Source organism: Gossypium hirsutum, chromosome A05 (assembly GCF_007990345.1).
Source record: "Gossypium hirsutum isolate 1008001.06 chromosome A05, Gossypium_hirsutum_v2.1, whole genome shotgun sequence".
In the NCBI taxonomy this organism is placed as follows: domain Eukaryota; kingdom Viridiplantae; phylum Streptophyta; class Magnoliopsida; order Malvales; family Malvaceae; genus Gossypium; species Gossypium hirsutum.
Genome location: NC_053428.1, coordinates 30,172,839 through 30,192,967, shown reverse-complemented (window position 1 = coordinate 30,192,967; position 20,129 = coordinate 30,172,839). Strand labels below are relative to the sequence as shown.

General features: G+C 31.8%; 1 protein-coding gene across 1 annotated transcript; it reads left to right on the top strand.

Moving 5' to 3' along the window:
* The first annotated feature begins 16,707 nt into the window (after positions 1-16,707).
* Positions 16,708-17,094, top strand: LOC107895612 (classical arabinogalactan protein 5-like). Its single transcript, XM_016820867.1, has one exon. The coding sequence runs from the start codon at positions 16,708-16,710 to the stop codon at positions 17,092-17,094; it is 387 nt and encodes a 128-aa protein (XP_016676356.1).
* Positions 17,095-20,129: the final 3,035 nt, after the last annotated feature.

The window sequence follows — 20,129 nt, the reverse complement described above, 5'->3', positions numbered from 1 at the left end:
GAGGATTCAAGCCGACAAAGATTATTCGAGAGCCATCAACGTCCTGACTTTCTTAAAGAAGCTGACAAGCATTACGGAGATGAGTGAGCAATGGGTCGCAACTTGGATCAAGAAAAAAGGAGATAATAGAGGTGTCTCTTCGAAAATTCACGGGATTTGATCTTAACACCCGGACATGAAGAAAAGGATCGATGTCTTCGCCTAGAGTATGATGGCAAGGCCGTATATGTGTCCGTTTTATCTAAAGAGATTTGTTTTCTAGTAAAATTGTTCTAACAGAATTAAATCAGAATCAACGCCTCTTTTTTGCATTCATTTCATGCATTAGCATTGTATTGCATCATATGCATTAAATCTCACAAAAGGACCCTAAAATCTTGGCAGTTACCCTAGAATATCGATACACGAGTAAAAACTAAAAAAATGGACCAAAGGTTGGAAATAGAGCAAATGCAAATACGGATGCAAGAGCAATTGACCAAAATTCAACAAGATATGAGGGATCAGATACTAGAATTCTAAAGAAATATGATAAGCCAGTTAACTTAGTCACTGGCTGGAGGGTTAGAAAAAGGAAAAAGCTATATGGTCAATTCCGGGGACGATAACGTGGACCCTGCTTATCCTCCACCCTTTACCCCAACAAACACCCAAGCACAACCAAACGCGTATCCACAAAAGGTGTCCGTTAACATCAGACCCCAATACCAGACTGGTACCTTGACACTGGTGAACTTCCCAACAGGTTCAGGTTCTAACCTGGGGGATAATCTAACCAATCCTATTGTCATTAATCTGGATGATCTAGCGAAAACAAAAAAAGGTGAGAGTGGAGTTCCCAAAACAATTTGAAGATTGTTACAAGCGGAAAATGCGAGAGTGGAGCTCCCAAATCAATACTTTAAAGGCACTGAGGAAGAGGGAAAATTAGGTGAATAATGCGAGTATGTATAACAAGGGCTATTCAAAGCCGATTACCGTAAGCTAGCCAAGGACAGTAACTACTAGCCATCAGATCCCCCCAAGGCAATAACCCAATCCAAGACCAAACTCAGAAAAAACTTCAGTTCACGCCCATCCTAATCACATATAGGGAGTTGTACCAAAGTTTGTTTGATGCACATGCAGTATCTCCTTTCTACCTAAAACCTAAGCAGCCCCCATACCCCAAATGGTACGACGCGAACGCCCAATGTGAATACCACGCGGGAATCACAGGACACTCGATCGAGAACTGTACTGCTTTTAAAAAATAATCAAAAGACTCATCAAAATGAGTATTGTGAAATTCGATGATCCATCTGGTGTAGAAAATTCGTTACCCAACCATTCTGAAAAAGGGGTAAATGCGATAATCGAGAGTGTAGGGAAGAGAATTAAGACATATGCAACAGAAGTGAAAACCCCATTGAGGGAGGTTTGGAAGAAAATGGTAGAAGGAGGATTAATCACACAGGATTTAGGGGAGAAACCCGAAGAAGCAAGGAACTACTGTGAGTTCCATGATGAAGAGTGTTACAAAATTCAAAAGTGCAATGAATTCAGAGCCTTGGTGCAAGGCCTGATGGATAATAAGGAACTAGAATTCTTTGAATATACTGAAGGCCAGAAAGGAATGTTCAGAAATTGGAGCATCAATGCTATATCCGAAGAAGGAATTGGAAGAAAAAATTTATCGAGCATTTGCCCTTATGAGCCTGGAAGTGTTCTGAACAATTGGACTGCAGAAGAGATTTCTATAATTTTTAGAGCTGATTCAGAGTAATGTTCAATACACGCTTGTTGCTTTAAGCCTAGAAGCAATAAGAATCCTTTTGTGAAATAAGCTCATGTCCAACATCTTTATTTCAATGAAAAATACATTTTTCTATCTCACTTTGAGCAAATATTCTTTTATTCCTTCATTTCATTCATATTCATACCACATAAATAACTGTTCTTAGATTCATTTATTCTTTGAGTATTCCTTCGTACCTACAACAGGTCTCCAGATATTAATGACATGAGCGACGCTGCTATTGACCCAAAATCTCATTTTGAGCGAGACATGTGTCTAGAGAGATCTTAGGACTTTGAAGATGACAGAAACTGTAACCTATCTGTGGATTTGTTAAAGATGGTAGAACAAGAGGAGAAACAGATTCTACCTCACAAAGAGTCAGTAGAGATTATGGTTTTGGAAGAAGGAAAAGAAGTGAAAATTGGAGCTTACATTGCCACAGAGATAAAGCGAGACCTCATTGAGTTACTCCAAGAATTCAAAGATGTTTTCGCATGGTCGTATCAAGATATGCCTAGACTAAGTACTGATATCATGGTACACCGGCTCCCCATAAAAGAAGAGTGCAAGCCAGTTCAACAGAAAATCCGAAGGATGAGGCCCGATGTTTTGCTAAAAATAAAAGAAGAGTTAATAAGCAATTCGATGTTGGTTTCTTACAAGTGGTCAAATACTTAGAATGGGTAACCAATATCATCCCCGTCCCTAAAAAATATGGAAAAGTACGAATGTGTATAGATTACAGGGACCTAAACAAAGCTAGCCCAAAAGAAAATTTCTCATTGCCCCATATCGACACCATAATGGACAAAACAGCAGATTATTCATTATTCTTCTTCATGATGGCTTCTCAGGATACAACCAAATAAAGATGCCTCCTGAAGACATGGATAAGACCATATTTGTAACTATGCGAGGAACATTTTGCTATAAAGTAATGTTATTTGGACTGAAAAATATGGGAGCGACATATCAGAGAGTCATGGTAACCTTGTTCCATTATATGATGCACAAAAAATTTAAAGTTTATATCGATGATATGATCGTCACATCCCGAACAGAAGAGGAGCATGCGCAAGTCTTGAGGAAATTATTCTTGAGGTTGAGGAAATTTCAGTTAAAGCTCAATCCAGCAAAATGTACCTTCGAGGTTAGGTCAGGAAAACTGCTAGGATTCGTAGTCAGCGAAAAAGGGATTGAGATTGACCCAATTAAAGTCAATGCTATACAGGAGTTATGTAACACCCCCTAACCCTAAACCGTCGCCGAAAAAGGGTTACGAGGCATTACAGGACATATCAGACAACTTACGAATAATTCACAATTAATATAACATCCATAGTATAATGTAATAATTAAGTCCCTATATTCGACTCTTGAAGCCCAAAACATGTATTAAAAGTAGAACTGGACTTGTTTGAGTATTTCAAAAAAAAATTCGTAATTTTTTTTACAAAAATTTCGACAGTATTTATGCTTATTTTTACCTAAAACCCCCTGAAAATTCAAACCAAAAACAAATCAATACCTATGTTTCAATCAAAAAAAATTTACATCTTAAAAACTACTAAATCATGCTTAATCCATTGATTTATTACTTAAATTTTAAAGTGTTAACATATAAGGAACTAATTCATATCTTTTATTTCATTTCAAAATTTAATACCAAATTTACTAATTTATAACTTTAAACTTACTTATCATCCAAAATTTCATAACTATCTAATTACAACAAGATCATTTAACCTATGTATATATATATACATGACTCATGTACAACCACCTAGTACACGCCACTTAAACAAAAAGAAGAAATACATCACCAAAATTTTCTTGTTTGAGTCGAGATCTTTCTGGATGCTGAACTGGATCTTGAACTCTAATGACCTGCGCACCGAAACAACCGTACGCTGAGTATTTCATACTCAGTGGTATTACTATAAACCAAACTACTTAACATTAATAAATTACAGTATCAACCATAAGCTTTATAAATCATTTAAACTAATTATACATAATTATATATCACTTCATAAATCTTAAATTAATATTTCTTTTTTTGTTCATATACTAATTCAATTCATAATTTAATTCATACATTCTTTCTCGTACTTTTCAGTAGTGTCAAATCAATTTCAAATTTTCATTTCAATTATTTACCCTATTAACAAGGCTCAGACTTTGATAGATAGGCATACTCCACTCAAACACACCAGAATATCCAACCTAAACACACCTGGAATAATATAAATCCTCCATAACACACTAGTATAATATAGCCTCCTAAACACACCGGTATATCATATCCTCCCAAACGCACCAATAAGGCATTAAATGCCTATTCGATTAAACCGAAGCATATAATAACGGAATCATCTTCTCGGTCGAGCTACAAATCTTCTCATCATATCACAATCCTATGGCATGCCATTTGTCTCCAATCTAGTCCGACAAGTTAATAAGGTATTATTTTACTTTTTCAATTTCGAATTCATTTCCACAACAATTTCAAATATTCAATCAATTCAAAACATCTATTATCTCAATTCACATATAATTCAATATTCACATATATTCTTACTTAATTTCAAATATTATTACTTACCTTATCCTAGATGTCCCATGACTACAAATTCAATATAACATTTAATAAATAGTTTGAGTTCTAGTAATACAAACCCGGAATACGCGTTTACTCCTCAACGATCTTTTCTTTTTCTTTGGATTCCGATGCCTCGTTTTTCTTATTAGCAATTAAACTTGAAGCTTTAAAATCCCAATTTTTCCCCTTTTTTTTCTTCCCCTTTTTCTTCTCCTGTTTGCGTTTTGCTCTCTGCTTCTTTTCTGTTCTTCTTTCTTTTACTTTCTTTTTATTCTATTTACTTATTTCTTTTAGTTATTTTGTATTACTTTAATATTAAGTAAACAAATTATTTTATAACAAATGTACCAATATTTTTATTACACTTGTCATTATTCAATTTGTTTATTATAAAAAATTCTTATAATTTAATTATTATCATTTACTTATTATTTAAGAAAATATACAAATATATATATTTTTTACATGTGTATAAATACACATATCACACATGTACACTTTTATCATCATACATTTGGCACAAATTTTAATTTATTTATAATCTAATAACAAAATTTTAAATCAAATAATAATAATAATATTATTATTAACAATAATAATTTATAAAATCTTAGAAAAAAATTTCTATCCATTTTGCCGCGTCAATTATTACAAATGGCTTAATTGCCATTTTAATCCCTTTTTCTTTCTATTGTTTTAGAATTAAACTTTTAACCTTTACTCAATCTAGTCCTTTTTACTAATTATTCTAAATTAAACTAGTTTCACCTAAATAAAACCTAATTAGACATGTAACTAGACTCATAATTATTCCTAATAATTATTTACGAACCCGTTTCACTAAGACGGAGGCCCGATAATGCACTTTTTCGGTGCCCACGGATTTTGGGTCATTACAAGTTACCTCCACCGCGCACTCAAAAAGAAGTTCGAGGATTCCTAGGAAGACTAAATTACATTGTCTGGTTCATTTCACAATTGACCAAGAAATGTGACCCTATATTTCGTCTCCTTAAGAAACACAATCCAGGTGTTTAGGATGATTAGTGCCAAAAAACTTTTGATAAGGTCAAACAATACTTGTCCAATGCCCCAGTGCTGACACCATCTAGTCCAGATAAGCTACTGATACTGTACTTGGCAGTATTTGAGAATTCTATGGGATGTGTGCTTGGCCAACATGATGATTCAGGAAGGAAAGAAAGGGTGATATACTACCTCAGTAAGAAGTTCACTGAGACGAGATACTCACAAATTGAGAAGTTATGTTGTTCCTTAATATGGACAACCCGAAGATTGAGACAGTATATGTTATACCACACAACTTTGCTCATCTCAAAACTCGATCCTCTAAAGTAAATGATGGAGTCGACTACTTTGAACGGAAGAATGGCCCGATGGCAAATTCTGCTTTCAAAAATTTGGCATAGTCTATATGAACCAGAAAGCAGTAAAGGAAGTACAATAGCAGATTTTTTGGCCAGTAGAGCTCTAGAAGACTACGAACCTCTGAACTTTGATTTTTCGAATGAAGATATAATGTATGTGGCAACCACTGAAGAAGACGCTCCAAAAGATCGTCCTTGGAAACTAAACTTCGACGGAGCATCAAACCTGGTTGGCAACAGAATTGGGACAGTCTTGGTATCCCTAAAAGGAGGTCATTATCCATTTACTTGCAAATTGGATTTTGATTGCACAAATAATATGGTAGAATACGAAGCATGCATCATGGGTATACGTGCAGCAATAGAACGCAAAATTAAGGTACTAGAGGTGTATGAGGATTCTGCGCTAGTGATCTATCAACTCAAGGGTGAGTGGGAGACCAAAAGATCCCAAGTTAATTAATTATAAAAGGCTGGTCCTAGAGTTGATCTAGGAATTCGATAACATCACTTTCTGTTACCTTCCGCGAGATGAAAATTAGATGGCTAATGCCTTGGCAACTATGACTTCTATGGTCGAAGTAAACAAATAGGAGGATGTAAAGCCTATTCAGATGAGTATTTATGAGGATCCAGCTCATTACCACAATATTGAAGAAGAGGAAGAAAAAAATGATCATCCTTGATATCACGATATACTGTGATATGTGAAGAACGTGAATACCTTGACTAAGTAACTGAGAATGACAAAAGAACATTGAAAAGGCTGGCCAGTGACTATGTCTTAGACGGGGAGATCCTATACAAAAGAAGAAAGGATTAGGTGCTATTAAGATGTGTAGAAGCTGTCGAGGCTAAGAAAATCTTGGAAGAAGTCCATGAGGGTGTCTGCAGAACACATGCTAATGGTTTTACAATAGCCAGAAAAATCATGAAATTCAGGTATTATTAGTCTACCATGGAAGGAAATTGCATCAGTTACGCTAAGAAATGCCATAAATGCCAAATTTATGGGGATAAGATTCATGTGCATCCTTCACCTCTTCATGTTATGACTTCTCCATGGTATTTCTCTATGTGGGTCATGAATATCATTGGACCGATTTCTCCAAAAGCTTCCAATGGGCATCGGTTCATCTTTGTGGTCATCGACTATTTCACCAAGTAGGTAGAAGCTGCATCATATACCAATGTCACAAAGTCGAGAGTCAGCAAGTTCTTAAAGAAAGAGATCATATGCCGATATAGAATGCCAGAAAGGATCATATCGGACAATGCATTAAACTTGAACAATAGCACGATAACAGAGGTCTGCAATCAGTTCAAAATTAAACACCACAACTCATCACCATATTGCCCAAAAATGAATAGTGCAGTTGAGGTAGCTAATAAGAATATCAAAAGGATTGTGGGAAAGATGAATGAGCCTTATAGAGATTGGCATGAGAAGTTACCATTTGCTCTCTATGCTTATTATACATCGACCAGGACCTCTACCAGGGCAACTTCTTTATCATTATTCTATGGAATGGAGGTAGTTTTACCCATCGAAGTTGAGATTCCTTCCCTTCGAGTCTTGTCAGAGCTAAAATTGGATGAAGCAAAATGGATCCAAGCCTGATATGATCAGTTAAATTTGTTTGAAGAGAAAAGGTCCATGAAGGGGACTTGGTATTGAAGAAGATCATTCCCATACAAAAGGACTTTAGAGGAAAATGGATGCCAACTGGGAAGGACCTTATGTGGTAAAGAAGGCATTTTTCTGGAAGAGCGTTGATATTAAATGAAATGAATGGAAAGACTTTTCCTAATCCAATGAATTCAGACTCAGTCAAGAAGTACTTCACTTAAAAAAAAGGAGAGGCCAAGGAGAAAACCCGCAAAAGGCGCCTTGAGACTAAAAGGGTTTTGAATTGAAAACCCATAAAAAAGCAATTCAAATTTTGATGAAAAGTGGGGTATACGGTAGTCTTACTATCCCTGAATTAAAAAAGAAGAGGTATGCTACATCTTGGAGCATTGACAAAGTACTCTAGGTCTCCTAAACACATGTTGAGCTCAAAATGGTTCTCAAGGAGTTTGTACAGAAAAGCTCAGGCTGCGATATCTAGGGCATCTATTTTTCCTCTTACCTATTTTGTATTCCAGCAATGTTTGCTTTCTTTCATTAATCCATTCTTTTTAGATATTATTCCTTATAAATTTTAGTTTTGTCCATTATTATGATCTTTTTCAAGCGTTTTGCATTGAAATAACAAGTAATGGACTAATAATACTTTCACAAAAGGAGTTCTGTATATTACTCTAGAAGCTTCTAAATAGTACAAGAACTTGAAACAAGACTATTATTTAGAACTCACCAAACCTAAAGGTTGAAAATATTTGAGAAAGAAGAGTCTAAATTGTGACTATTTCTTCGAATTTTCTATCAAAGATATCAACTGGACAAGAAGACAGGATATTGCATCAATGATAGAACCTTGATGAACAATGAGTAATAACAACCTAAACCTTTAAAAGGGATCATTCTCATTACATTCTGCATCCATGCAAATATCATTCTACACATCTAGTTAGGAGCATTTGGTTCATTACATCCTAATCATTTGGCATAAGCATAGGCCCATGAAATCAATTCTACAGGTCATGTCCCCCAGAAGACTGTGTAGCAAGATCGATGAATCCACAAATCTTATCTCCCTGAAGTAGTGGTGGAACAGATTGAAGTTGTAGATCTTATCTCCTTGAAGTTGCAGTGGAGTAGATCGAAAATGGCGAATCTTATCTTCCTAAAGTTGCAGTGGAATAGATTGAAGCCATCAACCTTATCTCCCTGAAGTTGCAGTAGGAGCAAACTGAAGACAGCGAATCTTATTTAGCTGACGTTGTAGTGGAACAGATTAAAGCTACAAATTATAGAGGATATTATCTTCTCGAAGTTGCAGTGGAGCAGATTGAAGCCACCAGCCTTATCTCCCTGAAGTTGCAGTAGGAGTAGACTGAAGACAACGAATCTTATTTCCCTGACGTCGTAGTAGAACAGATTAAAACTACAAATTATGGAGGATCTTATCTTCCTAAAGTCACAGTAGAGCAGATTAAAGCCACCAGCCTTATCTATCTGAAGTTGCTGCGGAGCAGACTGAAGACAGCGAATCTTATTTTGCTGACGTTATAGTGGAACAGATTAAAGCTACAAATTATAGCGAATCTTATCTTCTTGAAGTTGCAGTGGAACAGATTGATGCCACCAGTCTTATCTCCCTGAAGTTGCAGTGGAGCAGACTGAAGACAGCGAATCTTATTTCCCTGACGTTGCAATGGAACAAATTAAAACTACAAATATGACGAATCTTATCTTCTTGAAGTTGCAATGGAGCATATTAAAGCCACCAGCCTTATCTCCCTGAAGTTGCAGTAAGAGCAAACTGAAGATAGAGGATCTTATCTCCCTGAAGTTGCAGTGGAGCAGATTGAAGCTACAAGTTACAAATCTATTATCCTTGAATTTGCAGCGGAATAGATTAAAACTACAAGTTTTATTTCTCTGAAGGTGCGGTGGAATGGATCGAAACAACAAGATGTGGTGGACTGGAACGAGGCTACCTGAAGAAGATGAGCACCAAAGAAGTCAATACTGGCGAGACCGGGCAAAATTAGTCTTTCTTAAAAGTCTTTGCTCTGTTCTCGTTACACGACAACGAGCAAAAAGGGCAGCTGTACAAGCCCAATTTAGCCCGGGGCCCATAAATTAAAACAAAATCAAAACAAAAGGTCCATAGTCCCATTACAACCCAAACCTCAGACCCAAATTACTAAACCCCAAACCCAAACCTCAAATCCACACCTAAGCTAAAACCCAAATAGCCCAAAACATTAAAACCCAATTACAGACCCACTAAAATGGGCCCAAACCTTAATGGCCCAATAGAAACCCAAAACCTAAACTGATTCTAGGGTCTTTGAAACCCTAGGCTCGCCGTCCTAGCCTCTGCACCGCCTGCTGCCAACGCCTTGTCACGTCCACCGCCCTCAAGTTGCACCTGCAAGCAACAGTAGTATTAAAATAAGTTTAAAAGTGTTTGTAAATGGCTATAAAAGCCAATCAAAATCCATTGTAATATTCTAGGGGATTTTTATCGAATACAAAAACAGATTCAAATACACCAAACAAATAGGAAAAAAAAAGACAGCAAGCAGTGGAAAAAAATATAAACGGGCTAAGGTCTTTATTTTTGTTTTATTAATTTATTTTATTTCCTCTTCTTTATTTTCCTCCTTCGAATATATATACATACGCCTATATTTTTTTTTATTTTTCTTTAAAAAATAGTTTTTTATAAATATATAAATATACCAAAAATAATAAAAAAAAAAAGAAAAAATTACTTTTTTTTGAGTTTTGGACACCGTGCACGGTGGTCTACAGCGGCGGACGACGGCGGTCCGGCGATTGAAATTCCCACCAGACCCTCAGGCCCTGTAGAGAGAAAAAGAGAGGGAGGAAGGTTTTTTTTAAAAAAAAAACAGGTGCTGAAATATTTTTTTTTTGGAAAGTTTGCTTAAATAGAGGGCTAAAACGACGTCGTTTTGGCATGGGTCATTAAACCCCAAAACGGCGTCGTTTCATGCTCAACCCGTGCAACCCGACCCGCTCTGGCCTACGATCCGCGCGTTTTTCATAAAGGGGTTATTTACCTTTTTTATCCTTCCACTTTTTTTATGGTTTTGCAATCAAGTTTTTCTTATTTTTTATTTTTACCTCATTATTTATTTCGATTTCAATTTGGTCCTCCCTTACTCTGTGCGTTTTGGAGGAGAAGAGAAAATTTCCCTTTTGGTCTCTCTTTGTTATTCACGCATGCAACTCGGTCCTTTTTCTTTTTATTTATTTCTGATTTACCCCAACTTTCTATTTAAAAGTTCAATTTAGTCCTTTTTTATTTATTGCTATTTTATTATTAAATTAGTTAATTTAACATTATTATTACTATTATTATTATTATTATTATTATTTTATCACTATTATTATTGCTATTATTTTTATTATTATTACTATTATAATTATATTTTCTTTTTGTGTTTGTTTACTTATTATTTTATTATTAATTAATTTAATATTATTACTATTATTATTATATTTCTTTTTTTATTTATTTACTTATTATTATTCTTTAAGTACACTATATTTTATCATTACTTTTTATCATTTTATTGTTTATTTTTTTATATCCTTTTTATACAATTTCAAACTTCAAATTATTTATTATTTGTAGTATTATTATTAATATTATTATCGTTATTATCAATATTATTGTTTTTTTTAAAATTGTTTTACATAATATTTATTTATTTCTTTGTTTACTATTAGGTTTTTTTTAATTTTAATTTTTTTAGCATACTCATTTATATTATTGCGTTTATTATCATTCTGTTATGCATATTAGTACTGTGATTTATCATTATTATTTTTTACATTTTTTACTACAAATTCGTGTTACATTTTACCCGATACATTAAAAATATTGTTTTAAATAAGCAATATTTCGTATTTTAAAATTCGAAAAGTCGTTCCCTAACTTATGGGGTTTCGATTCTCTCGATAAATCCGAACCAAACAAACATTTTAAAAATTTTTAATATTCTCGAGAATTAAGAAAAAATCGTGTTCTAACTTACGGAATATGATTTCTTTCTAAAACTGAGATAGTCAAATTTCTTTCAAAATAAATAAAATTTTCGGGATTTATTCTCATTTCGAGGATTTAAGACATTGCGTCCTAACTTACGAGACGTAATTCTTTTTCTTGATTAATGTGAGATGTGTCCTTTTCTCGAAAAATTTTCAGTTAAATAACTTTTTAACAAAGGATCGTATTTTAAATTTCTTCAAAGTTCTCAATTTTCGACATTAAGATATTAATTAATCAACTAGGTACCAATTTTGGGCGTATCGAGGGTGCTAATCTTTCCTAGTGTGTAACCGACTCCCGAACCCATCTTTCTGAATTTCGTAGGCTAAGATCATTGTTTTAATAAATCAAACCATTTATTGAAAATAACCACTTTTCGAGGTGACCCGATCACACATCATAAAAAAGAATTGGTGGCGACTCCCGTTTTTTTCGTTTTCATTCTTAAAATAAAAGTCGACCTTTTTCAAAAAAATAGTTTCGATAACATGGAATCATAATGATTATTCATATCTTTATCTTAGTAGAATTTCAATACAAATTAAACAAATCAATATATCAGTTTATTTAGCTGATAGAATAATTGGATTAAAGTGTAATTATTAAGATAACATTTATATTCTGTTGTAGTTATAATAAATTATAATTTCCTAGACATATTTGGTTGACAAAGCGTAATTATATCGTAATTTTCTATGTCATATGTTTGGTAATACAAATTGTAATTATACGGTTACATAATTCAAAATTTTAAAACATATTAATTATTATAAAAAATTATCAATAATGCAAGAGAAAAAAATTCTAAACAAATAACAAAAGTTACAAGAAAATCGTCATATGAAAATATGATAGTTCAAGAAAGTAGTCGACAATACGCTTGATAATAAAAATGACAAGAAAAATGAACATAATATGCAATTGTATTTAATCACACTAACATTCTGTATTTTGTTAGGGTATTTCCTCTCTAACATTTAACATATATTTTTTATCATCATTTGTTAGCCCTTAACCAATTTCTTCATCATCTAAATCAAAATCAAAATCAAAATTTGTATTATTAAGATAATTAGTATCTTCTTGTTCCATATAATCTTCAAAGTATGGATCATCCCAATTTCACCAACGAATGAAGTTATAAAGTATGCAACACGCTACCACGATCTAACCTTATTTTTTAGACTATATTGAGTTAATGCTAAATATAAAAATTTTTATAACAACAAAGGTCCTATAAACCATATTTCAAATCTACTAAAATATAGGCTATTAAATTTTGATAAAATTTTAATCATTTACAAATTATAAAGATATAGGCTATTAAAATGGTGAAATTACATTTTTATTATCATAAAAATTACAATTTAATTTCGTTCCCTAAAAAAATTACAAGTAAATAATAAAACTACGAAACTCAAAATATACCAACAAAAAAGGCAAATTAAATAAGTTACATTAAGTTTTTTTAACAATCTTATTATAGATTCTGATCATATTTGTTTTTTTTTTTTGGACATAATACTTAGAACTACCCATATTTCTTAACCCATAAATAGGAGAAGTGCACTCGAATATTTCACGTTCTCTTACATTAATAACAATGTCCATATCAATTGAACTAAAACTTAATTAGTAAAAATTAAATTAATTAATTACTCAATTATACCATAAGTGACACAAATATACGTTTATGTACTTATTAATATATAAAAAAATAAAATATTTGGAAGCAAGGAGTGGGATTAAGATGATTTTGCAGTCTGTAATGTTGTACACAGGACATGGTTCCCCAAATTTCGTGGCCAGCTGGTTGAGTTTTGATTTAAATATAACATTTGACTCACTTCAAAAAATAACATACATTATATAAAACATTTGACAATAAGCTAGCAAACTCTTATGCATGTCGACCCAACATTTCGTACGTCGGTGGTGCCTACATTCAAATAAAAAATTTTATTTTATTTAAACAATAAAAAATTTAATTTTCTTGAATCTTATAGATAAAGAAAATAATGTTAAGAAATGTTAAGTGAATTTGCATTTCATAATTAAGTCTGATTTAACTCGATTTTGAGCTTAATTAAAACATATATGGCTACTAAGAGGTCTTATACCAAAATATTACATTTTATATTTTATATATAAAATATTATATATTATGCAAAATATAATCATAATTAAAAATTGATATAGCATCACAATCATAAACTAAATTTAAAACTGAGGTTATCTTTAAATTTAAAATAAAAAATAATTATCATAAAAAATTACTTAAATATGATGTAAATGAAATAAAATATTAATGCAAAATTACTTATATGAAATAAGGAATTGAAATATTAAATATAACCGTGTAAAAATATAATCAGACCTACAATAAAATTAATTTAAAATCTAGATTTTGATATCTACTCTCTTGGGAAGTTTCATCCTTACTCGAACTTTTAATGACTTTGACTCTATTTTTTTTCATTTTCACTTTTCATTTTTTTTTTTAGAAAAAAATTCTTATTTTCTCTAAAACTATTCATCTCGTAAAAAAGAATAATCACTATTGTGAATTATCACCTCCAACATCATTTTTGACCAGCAATGTCCTCGATCAACATCAACTTTGCTTCTCTTTTTCAATTTCATAACGGTCCTTCCGATATCAAACCAAAATCTAATAAAAATTATTGAAAAGTTAAAAATGGTGGTATTAAAAAGAAATTTTTTTAAAAAAAATCTAATACTTTTTTTTTCTTGTTGCTCATGTGTATTTCCTACATTTCATTTGTAGATAATGTAAAACAAAGTAATAAAACACTAGGAATTAGTGTGCTACACATATTACAGGTATAAAGAAAGAGTGTTTCAAATTTGAAAGATATTATAATACTAAGAATTTGAGTAGCTTAAATCTTTATTTTTTTTATTTTAACAACAACTAAGAGCTTTATATAAAATGGTATCTAATAAAAAAGTCAAATAAAAATTATAATTAATTATGGGTCTTGTATTAATTATAATTGATTTAAATTTGGTATGTATCCCCTATTTATGCTCTTTACATTATATTTTGTAAATTATAAGAGTTTTTCTTTTTTATCTTCGGTAACATATTTTGTTGTCGCAATTAAGAATGAGGAAATTGTATTAAATTATGTTTTTTAATAATTTTAATATATTATGTTGTGTTTCATTGGCAAATGGTTACTCAGGTTCAATCACAGATTGGGTGAATGTTCTATTTTTGAAGCTGAATTGTAGAGCATTCTCGATAGTGTGTCAACTGATACAAGGCAGAATACATGATAGAACTGTGATACAGATTCTCTATCTGGAAGTTATTAGAACTATTAAGGAGTCCTTGTTGAAGGGATCAAATTCTGCATTTATGAGTATCTTATAGCTTTTACAAAATGAGGAAAATTGGTTGATCAAATATGTTCCTAGAAACAAGAACAAAGAAGCTAATAGTATTACCAAGATGGCCTTTGGCAGGGAGGAGGGTCTACAGTTATATGAAACTTCTCCTCTTGAGATTTTCTAATATTTTGTAATAGTTGTATTTTATTTTCACCAAAAAAATATATATGTGGTGATTTTGTAATTTGATACTTTTTTTAATTTTGGACATGTAATTTTAATTAATTTAAGGTTTCATGGGAATTAATTTGGTTTTTTTTATGCATTAGTAACAATTTTATTTAAAGATGGAAAATAACTATCCAAGTTGATTTAAAGAGTTTGCTTTTTTTTTTCCCTTCAATGACTACTATTTTAACTGAAAAGATGATAATTTCACTGAAACTGTAAAAATTAAAAATTAAAAATTAAAAATATGACCCTTTATATTATATATAAAATATGATAATTTCTTGCTGATGTTTGATAATATGAGGTAGTAACTTTCAGACCCATTTTAATAAAAAATAATATGAGATAATAATTAATTTAAACAAAATATAATAGGGATTATTGTCATATAAAATCATTTTTATATAAAACCCTTCTCATATTAACTCCATAAGTAGGTTAAAAAACTATCATTTGTCGTATATCTTATTTTTTAAACAACAATTAAGGTTGTGGTAGTTTTTAACAATGTTTGTAAAATTAAAAAATCATACTACCAATCTATCAAATAAAGAAATTTATTTAATGGGTAAACTATAAAAATAGTTATTTTTGTTTGTCTTAGATTACATTTTAGTTATTTATGTTTGAAATGTTACGTTTTAGTCACTTACATTGTTGTTTTGTTACGAAGTGGTCACTCTGTCGTTAAGTTCTGTTACCTCCCTAACAACAATCCTACATGGCCGCCCAGATGAGTTTTAAATACCAACTGGGACGAGAATAGATTTTTAATTAAATAAATTTAATTAATTGAAAATTTTAGATTAATTATACCTTGAACTGGAAAAGAAAAATCATTCGTCTCCTTTTTCTTTTAGTTTTCTTTTCTATTTTGACTAAAAAAAACTATTCACATCCCAGTTGGGCATCCCAATTGGCATTTAAAACCCATTTGGACTGCCACGTAGGATTGCCGTTAGGGAGGTAACGGAACTTAACGGTAGATTGACTAATTCGTAACAAAACAATAACATAAATGAATAAAACGTAACATTTTAAACATAAATGACTAAAACGTAATCTGAGACAAAAAGTGACTATTTTTATAGTTTACCCTTATTTAATTTAGAATTTTTACCACTTCGTAAAAAAATACTATAAAAAGAATAAAGTATTAGAAAAATGAATATACTACAATATTTGAAGTATGCTTAGGGAATTAAAATATTTTATGATAATGTATCAAATATTAACTTACTAAACATTTATCTTAAATATTTTATTTAGATACAAAATCATAAACCAAAGTAAAATAAATCTACAGTTCATCAAGCCATTTCTCGCCTCAACCTCCTAATTATTAATTATAATATAATAAAATGTATATTATAAAAAAATTTATACATTTGAATATATAATTATTTATTATATACATAATTTAAATTTAATTAATATAAATTTTAAGTTAATGAAATTTTTTAAATGTGACAAAATAATTTTATAAATAAATTTATTTAATCAAAGTTTTTTAATAAGGTTAGATTTTGAAATTTAAAACGATAATAATCCATTTTAGTTAGTTCAAAAGAGATTCCACCTTACATATATATCAGTTTTCATCTCCTCTTCTCGTCTGCCTCTGGATTGTTTTGATTTTTTTTTTTAAGCTTGAAAATGTCGAAATCCTTCGTTTGCTTCGTTCTTTTGGCTCTAGTAGCCACCTGCGCTCTCGGCGAAGCTCACAGCAATACGCCAACCAAGTTACCGTCATTTCTCTCTCCAACCACCACTCCCACAGCTTCGCCACCAGCTCCTTCGCCGTCAACTGCCACTCATTCTCCTTCTCCTTCTCCTTCATCCCATGAATCTTCACTGACTTCCTCTCCTACCAGTTCTCTTTCAATTCCTCCTTTGGCTCCCACTATTGTTCCTAACATTGTTACTCCCGCTTCCTCCATCAGTCAGACACCAGATTTATCTGCAGCTCCTCTTTTGAACGTCACCATTGGATTTGCCATTGCAGTTATTTTGGCAGCTCTTCATTTGTTGACCGAGATTTGACTTTAGAGAAGTGTTTTAAATTGAATAAAATATTAATTTTAGTAGAAATTTTATCAGGTTTTCATATATATATATATACACATATATTTTAATGGTGTTCATGACTTGTTGTCATTTTGATGGCTGAGAGTTGATTCGATTATTATTATAGTTATCTATTTATTATTATTCGGGTAAATTTCATTTATATCCCAAATTTATAAAATATTTAAGGTTTTATATCGGTTTTTTAAATACTTTAAAAAATAAGTTAGTGTTGACTTTCGATATTTGTAATCAGTATGATCACTTAATTGGATTTACTCATTTTTTTAAATGTTTTCATTTTGTTCATTAAATAAAAATACGATTATTATCGTTAAAAAATTATTTTCATTTTAGTCAGAAAAATATTAAATCTCTAAAGCAATTGACCGTTCATGCGATATAATCATTTTTTACCCTACCATTATTGTTCATCATCTTCTTCCCCACTACACCACCGCTGCCTCCATCATTCTTTTTCTTGGTTCCCTGCTTCTAGCCACCATACCATCTCTTCACCTGCTGTTGGGAAGTGGGCCAAAGCTTGTAAATAAAAAAATGAAATTGATAGCATTAATGGCGCTTTGGTAGAAGCTGCAAGGGAAAAGAAGGAAACCAGTACAGAATTACAGTTAAGCATGATGTCTTGCAATTAGATATGCATTTTTGGTCATTCTCAGAGAAATAATCATTAATCTATTCAGTCCAGTTGGATATTTACTATGATTAACTTTGGAACATAGAGAAAAAGAATCGGAACTTGCCTTTGGAAGAAAGAAGATGGTTTTTATGATTCTCATTGTTGAGGATTTCAACATTCAATTGTTTGGGAATGGTGTCCATTTTAAGGATCTTGTAATCACTAATACATCTGAATTTGTGGTGTATTCCTCAAGCATAAAGAAACCAATTCCTTGAACAAAAGCTCATTCAATCTATAGCCAAAATAGAAAAAAAAAAGGCTTAGTTTTTTTACTATCACATATATGATGTTTAGCAACGAACTTGATAGAACAATATCAAACAGAATTTTCAAACGACTACGTCTATTTATAGGTTTGTAAAACAATATTCTAATCAAAGTCAAATAGAAGTAATACAATAAGGTTAAAACATCGTATTCTTATCAACATCAAATAGAGAAAGTATACTTCTAAACGGATGCCACTTGTAAATTCCCCTATCTTTCCACTTATATTTTATTTTCACAAGAATTTGGGTCACACAATTCTAACAATCTCCACTTTGACACAAATTCTCAATGAACAAGTTCTTCATCACGAACTCTCAACAAACAAGTTCTCCACCTCTTCCATGAAACCTCTTAAGAGTTTAACTTCAACAATGAACACCAATCAAGTCTAAGTAATGCTCAAACTTGATTATAGGAAGTGACTTAGTATTCATATCTGCAGGATTATCATGGGTACTAATTTTGCTCACAACAATATCGCCACGAGCAATAATATCACGAACAAAATTATACTGAACATCAATGTGCTTTGTTCTCTCATGATACATTTGGTCCTTTGTAAGGAAGATGGCACTCTGACTGTCACAAAATATTGTATTGATTTGAAGGTCTTCATTAAGTTTACTAAACAGCCCCTTTAACCAAATAGCTTCTTTACAAGCCTCAATAATCGCCATGTGCTCAGCTTCAGTGATAGACAAAGCAACAGTAGTTTGCAAAATGACTTTTCAACTAATTGCACAACCCCCAATTGTAAAGACATAACCTATGAGAGATCTTCTTCTATCAAGGCCTTTAGAAAAATCAGCATCTACATACCCAATGACTCCATCTCTAATTTTTCCAAATTATAAGTAAACAACAGTAATACCTCGTAAGTATCTCAAAATCCACTGAACTGTTTTCCAATGTTCTTTACCGGGATTCACCATGTATGTAACACCCCTTACCCGTATTCATCGCCGGAATAGGGTAGGAGGCATTACCGGAGTTTACCGAATTAATTTTTCGTTAATACGAGTTAAATACTATTTATTTACTAAAACATGTCATGGTGTCCTTTAGATGGGCCTCCAAAGCCCAAAACATACTTCGAGACCAGACTAGAATTAAATCGAAACCATAGGGAATTTTTCGCAAAATCCCAAAGTGTTTTTTTTTGCTCAATATAACCCCTTTATAAATATCTAACCTTCCCTGCAATTTTTAAAACCGAGACCAATCCAACCAACCAATTCATTTCAATCAATTTAATACAAAATTATACTTCTATTATAATTATACTATTTAACTTACTCATCATTCTTTACTTTAATGTATATTCATTAAACAAGTCTTAATATTTATATAATCACCAAGCCTTATACATGCCATATAAATCAAAAAGGAAATTTACAAAAGTTACCGGAGATAATCTGGATAGTGTGATCCTCTGTGTTGATCCGATCCTCCGTATACTTCCACGTCAATCTACAAGAGACATTGAATACACTCAAATAAGCTTATAAAAGCTTAGTAAGTTCATAGGCATAAAACATAAATCTTACCAAATATTTATACACTTATACTATATACACAATTATTAAGTTCACCTGTCAATCACAGTCATTGGTGAGTTCCCTATACAAACTCACTACCACTTATCCATTTCCATTAATTCTTTTGGGCCCATTTGTCATATATCATTCTTTAACCAAATTAGGGAATGATAAAGGAAAATTGAGTACTTCACTTTTACTTTGCCATAGTATAACTATGGTCTTGCATATGATCACTTATCACTTTTTAAAATCATAGTCCTGCCACGGTCTTACACTGATCACATTTATCACTTGTCACTGATCAGATAAGTGTAGCTAAAGCTACCACTTATCACTTATCACTTGTCACTGATCAGATAAGAGTAGCTAAGCTACCACTTATCATTTGTCACTTATCACTGATCAGATAAGTGTAGCTGAGGCTACCACTTATCACTTGTCACTGATCAGAAGTACTCAAATCCGACATTCCACTCAATTTGATCATTTATTCGATT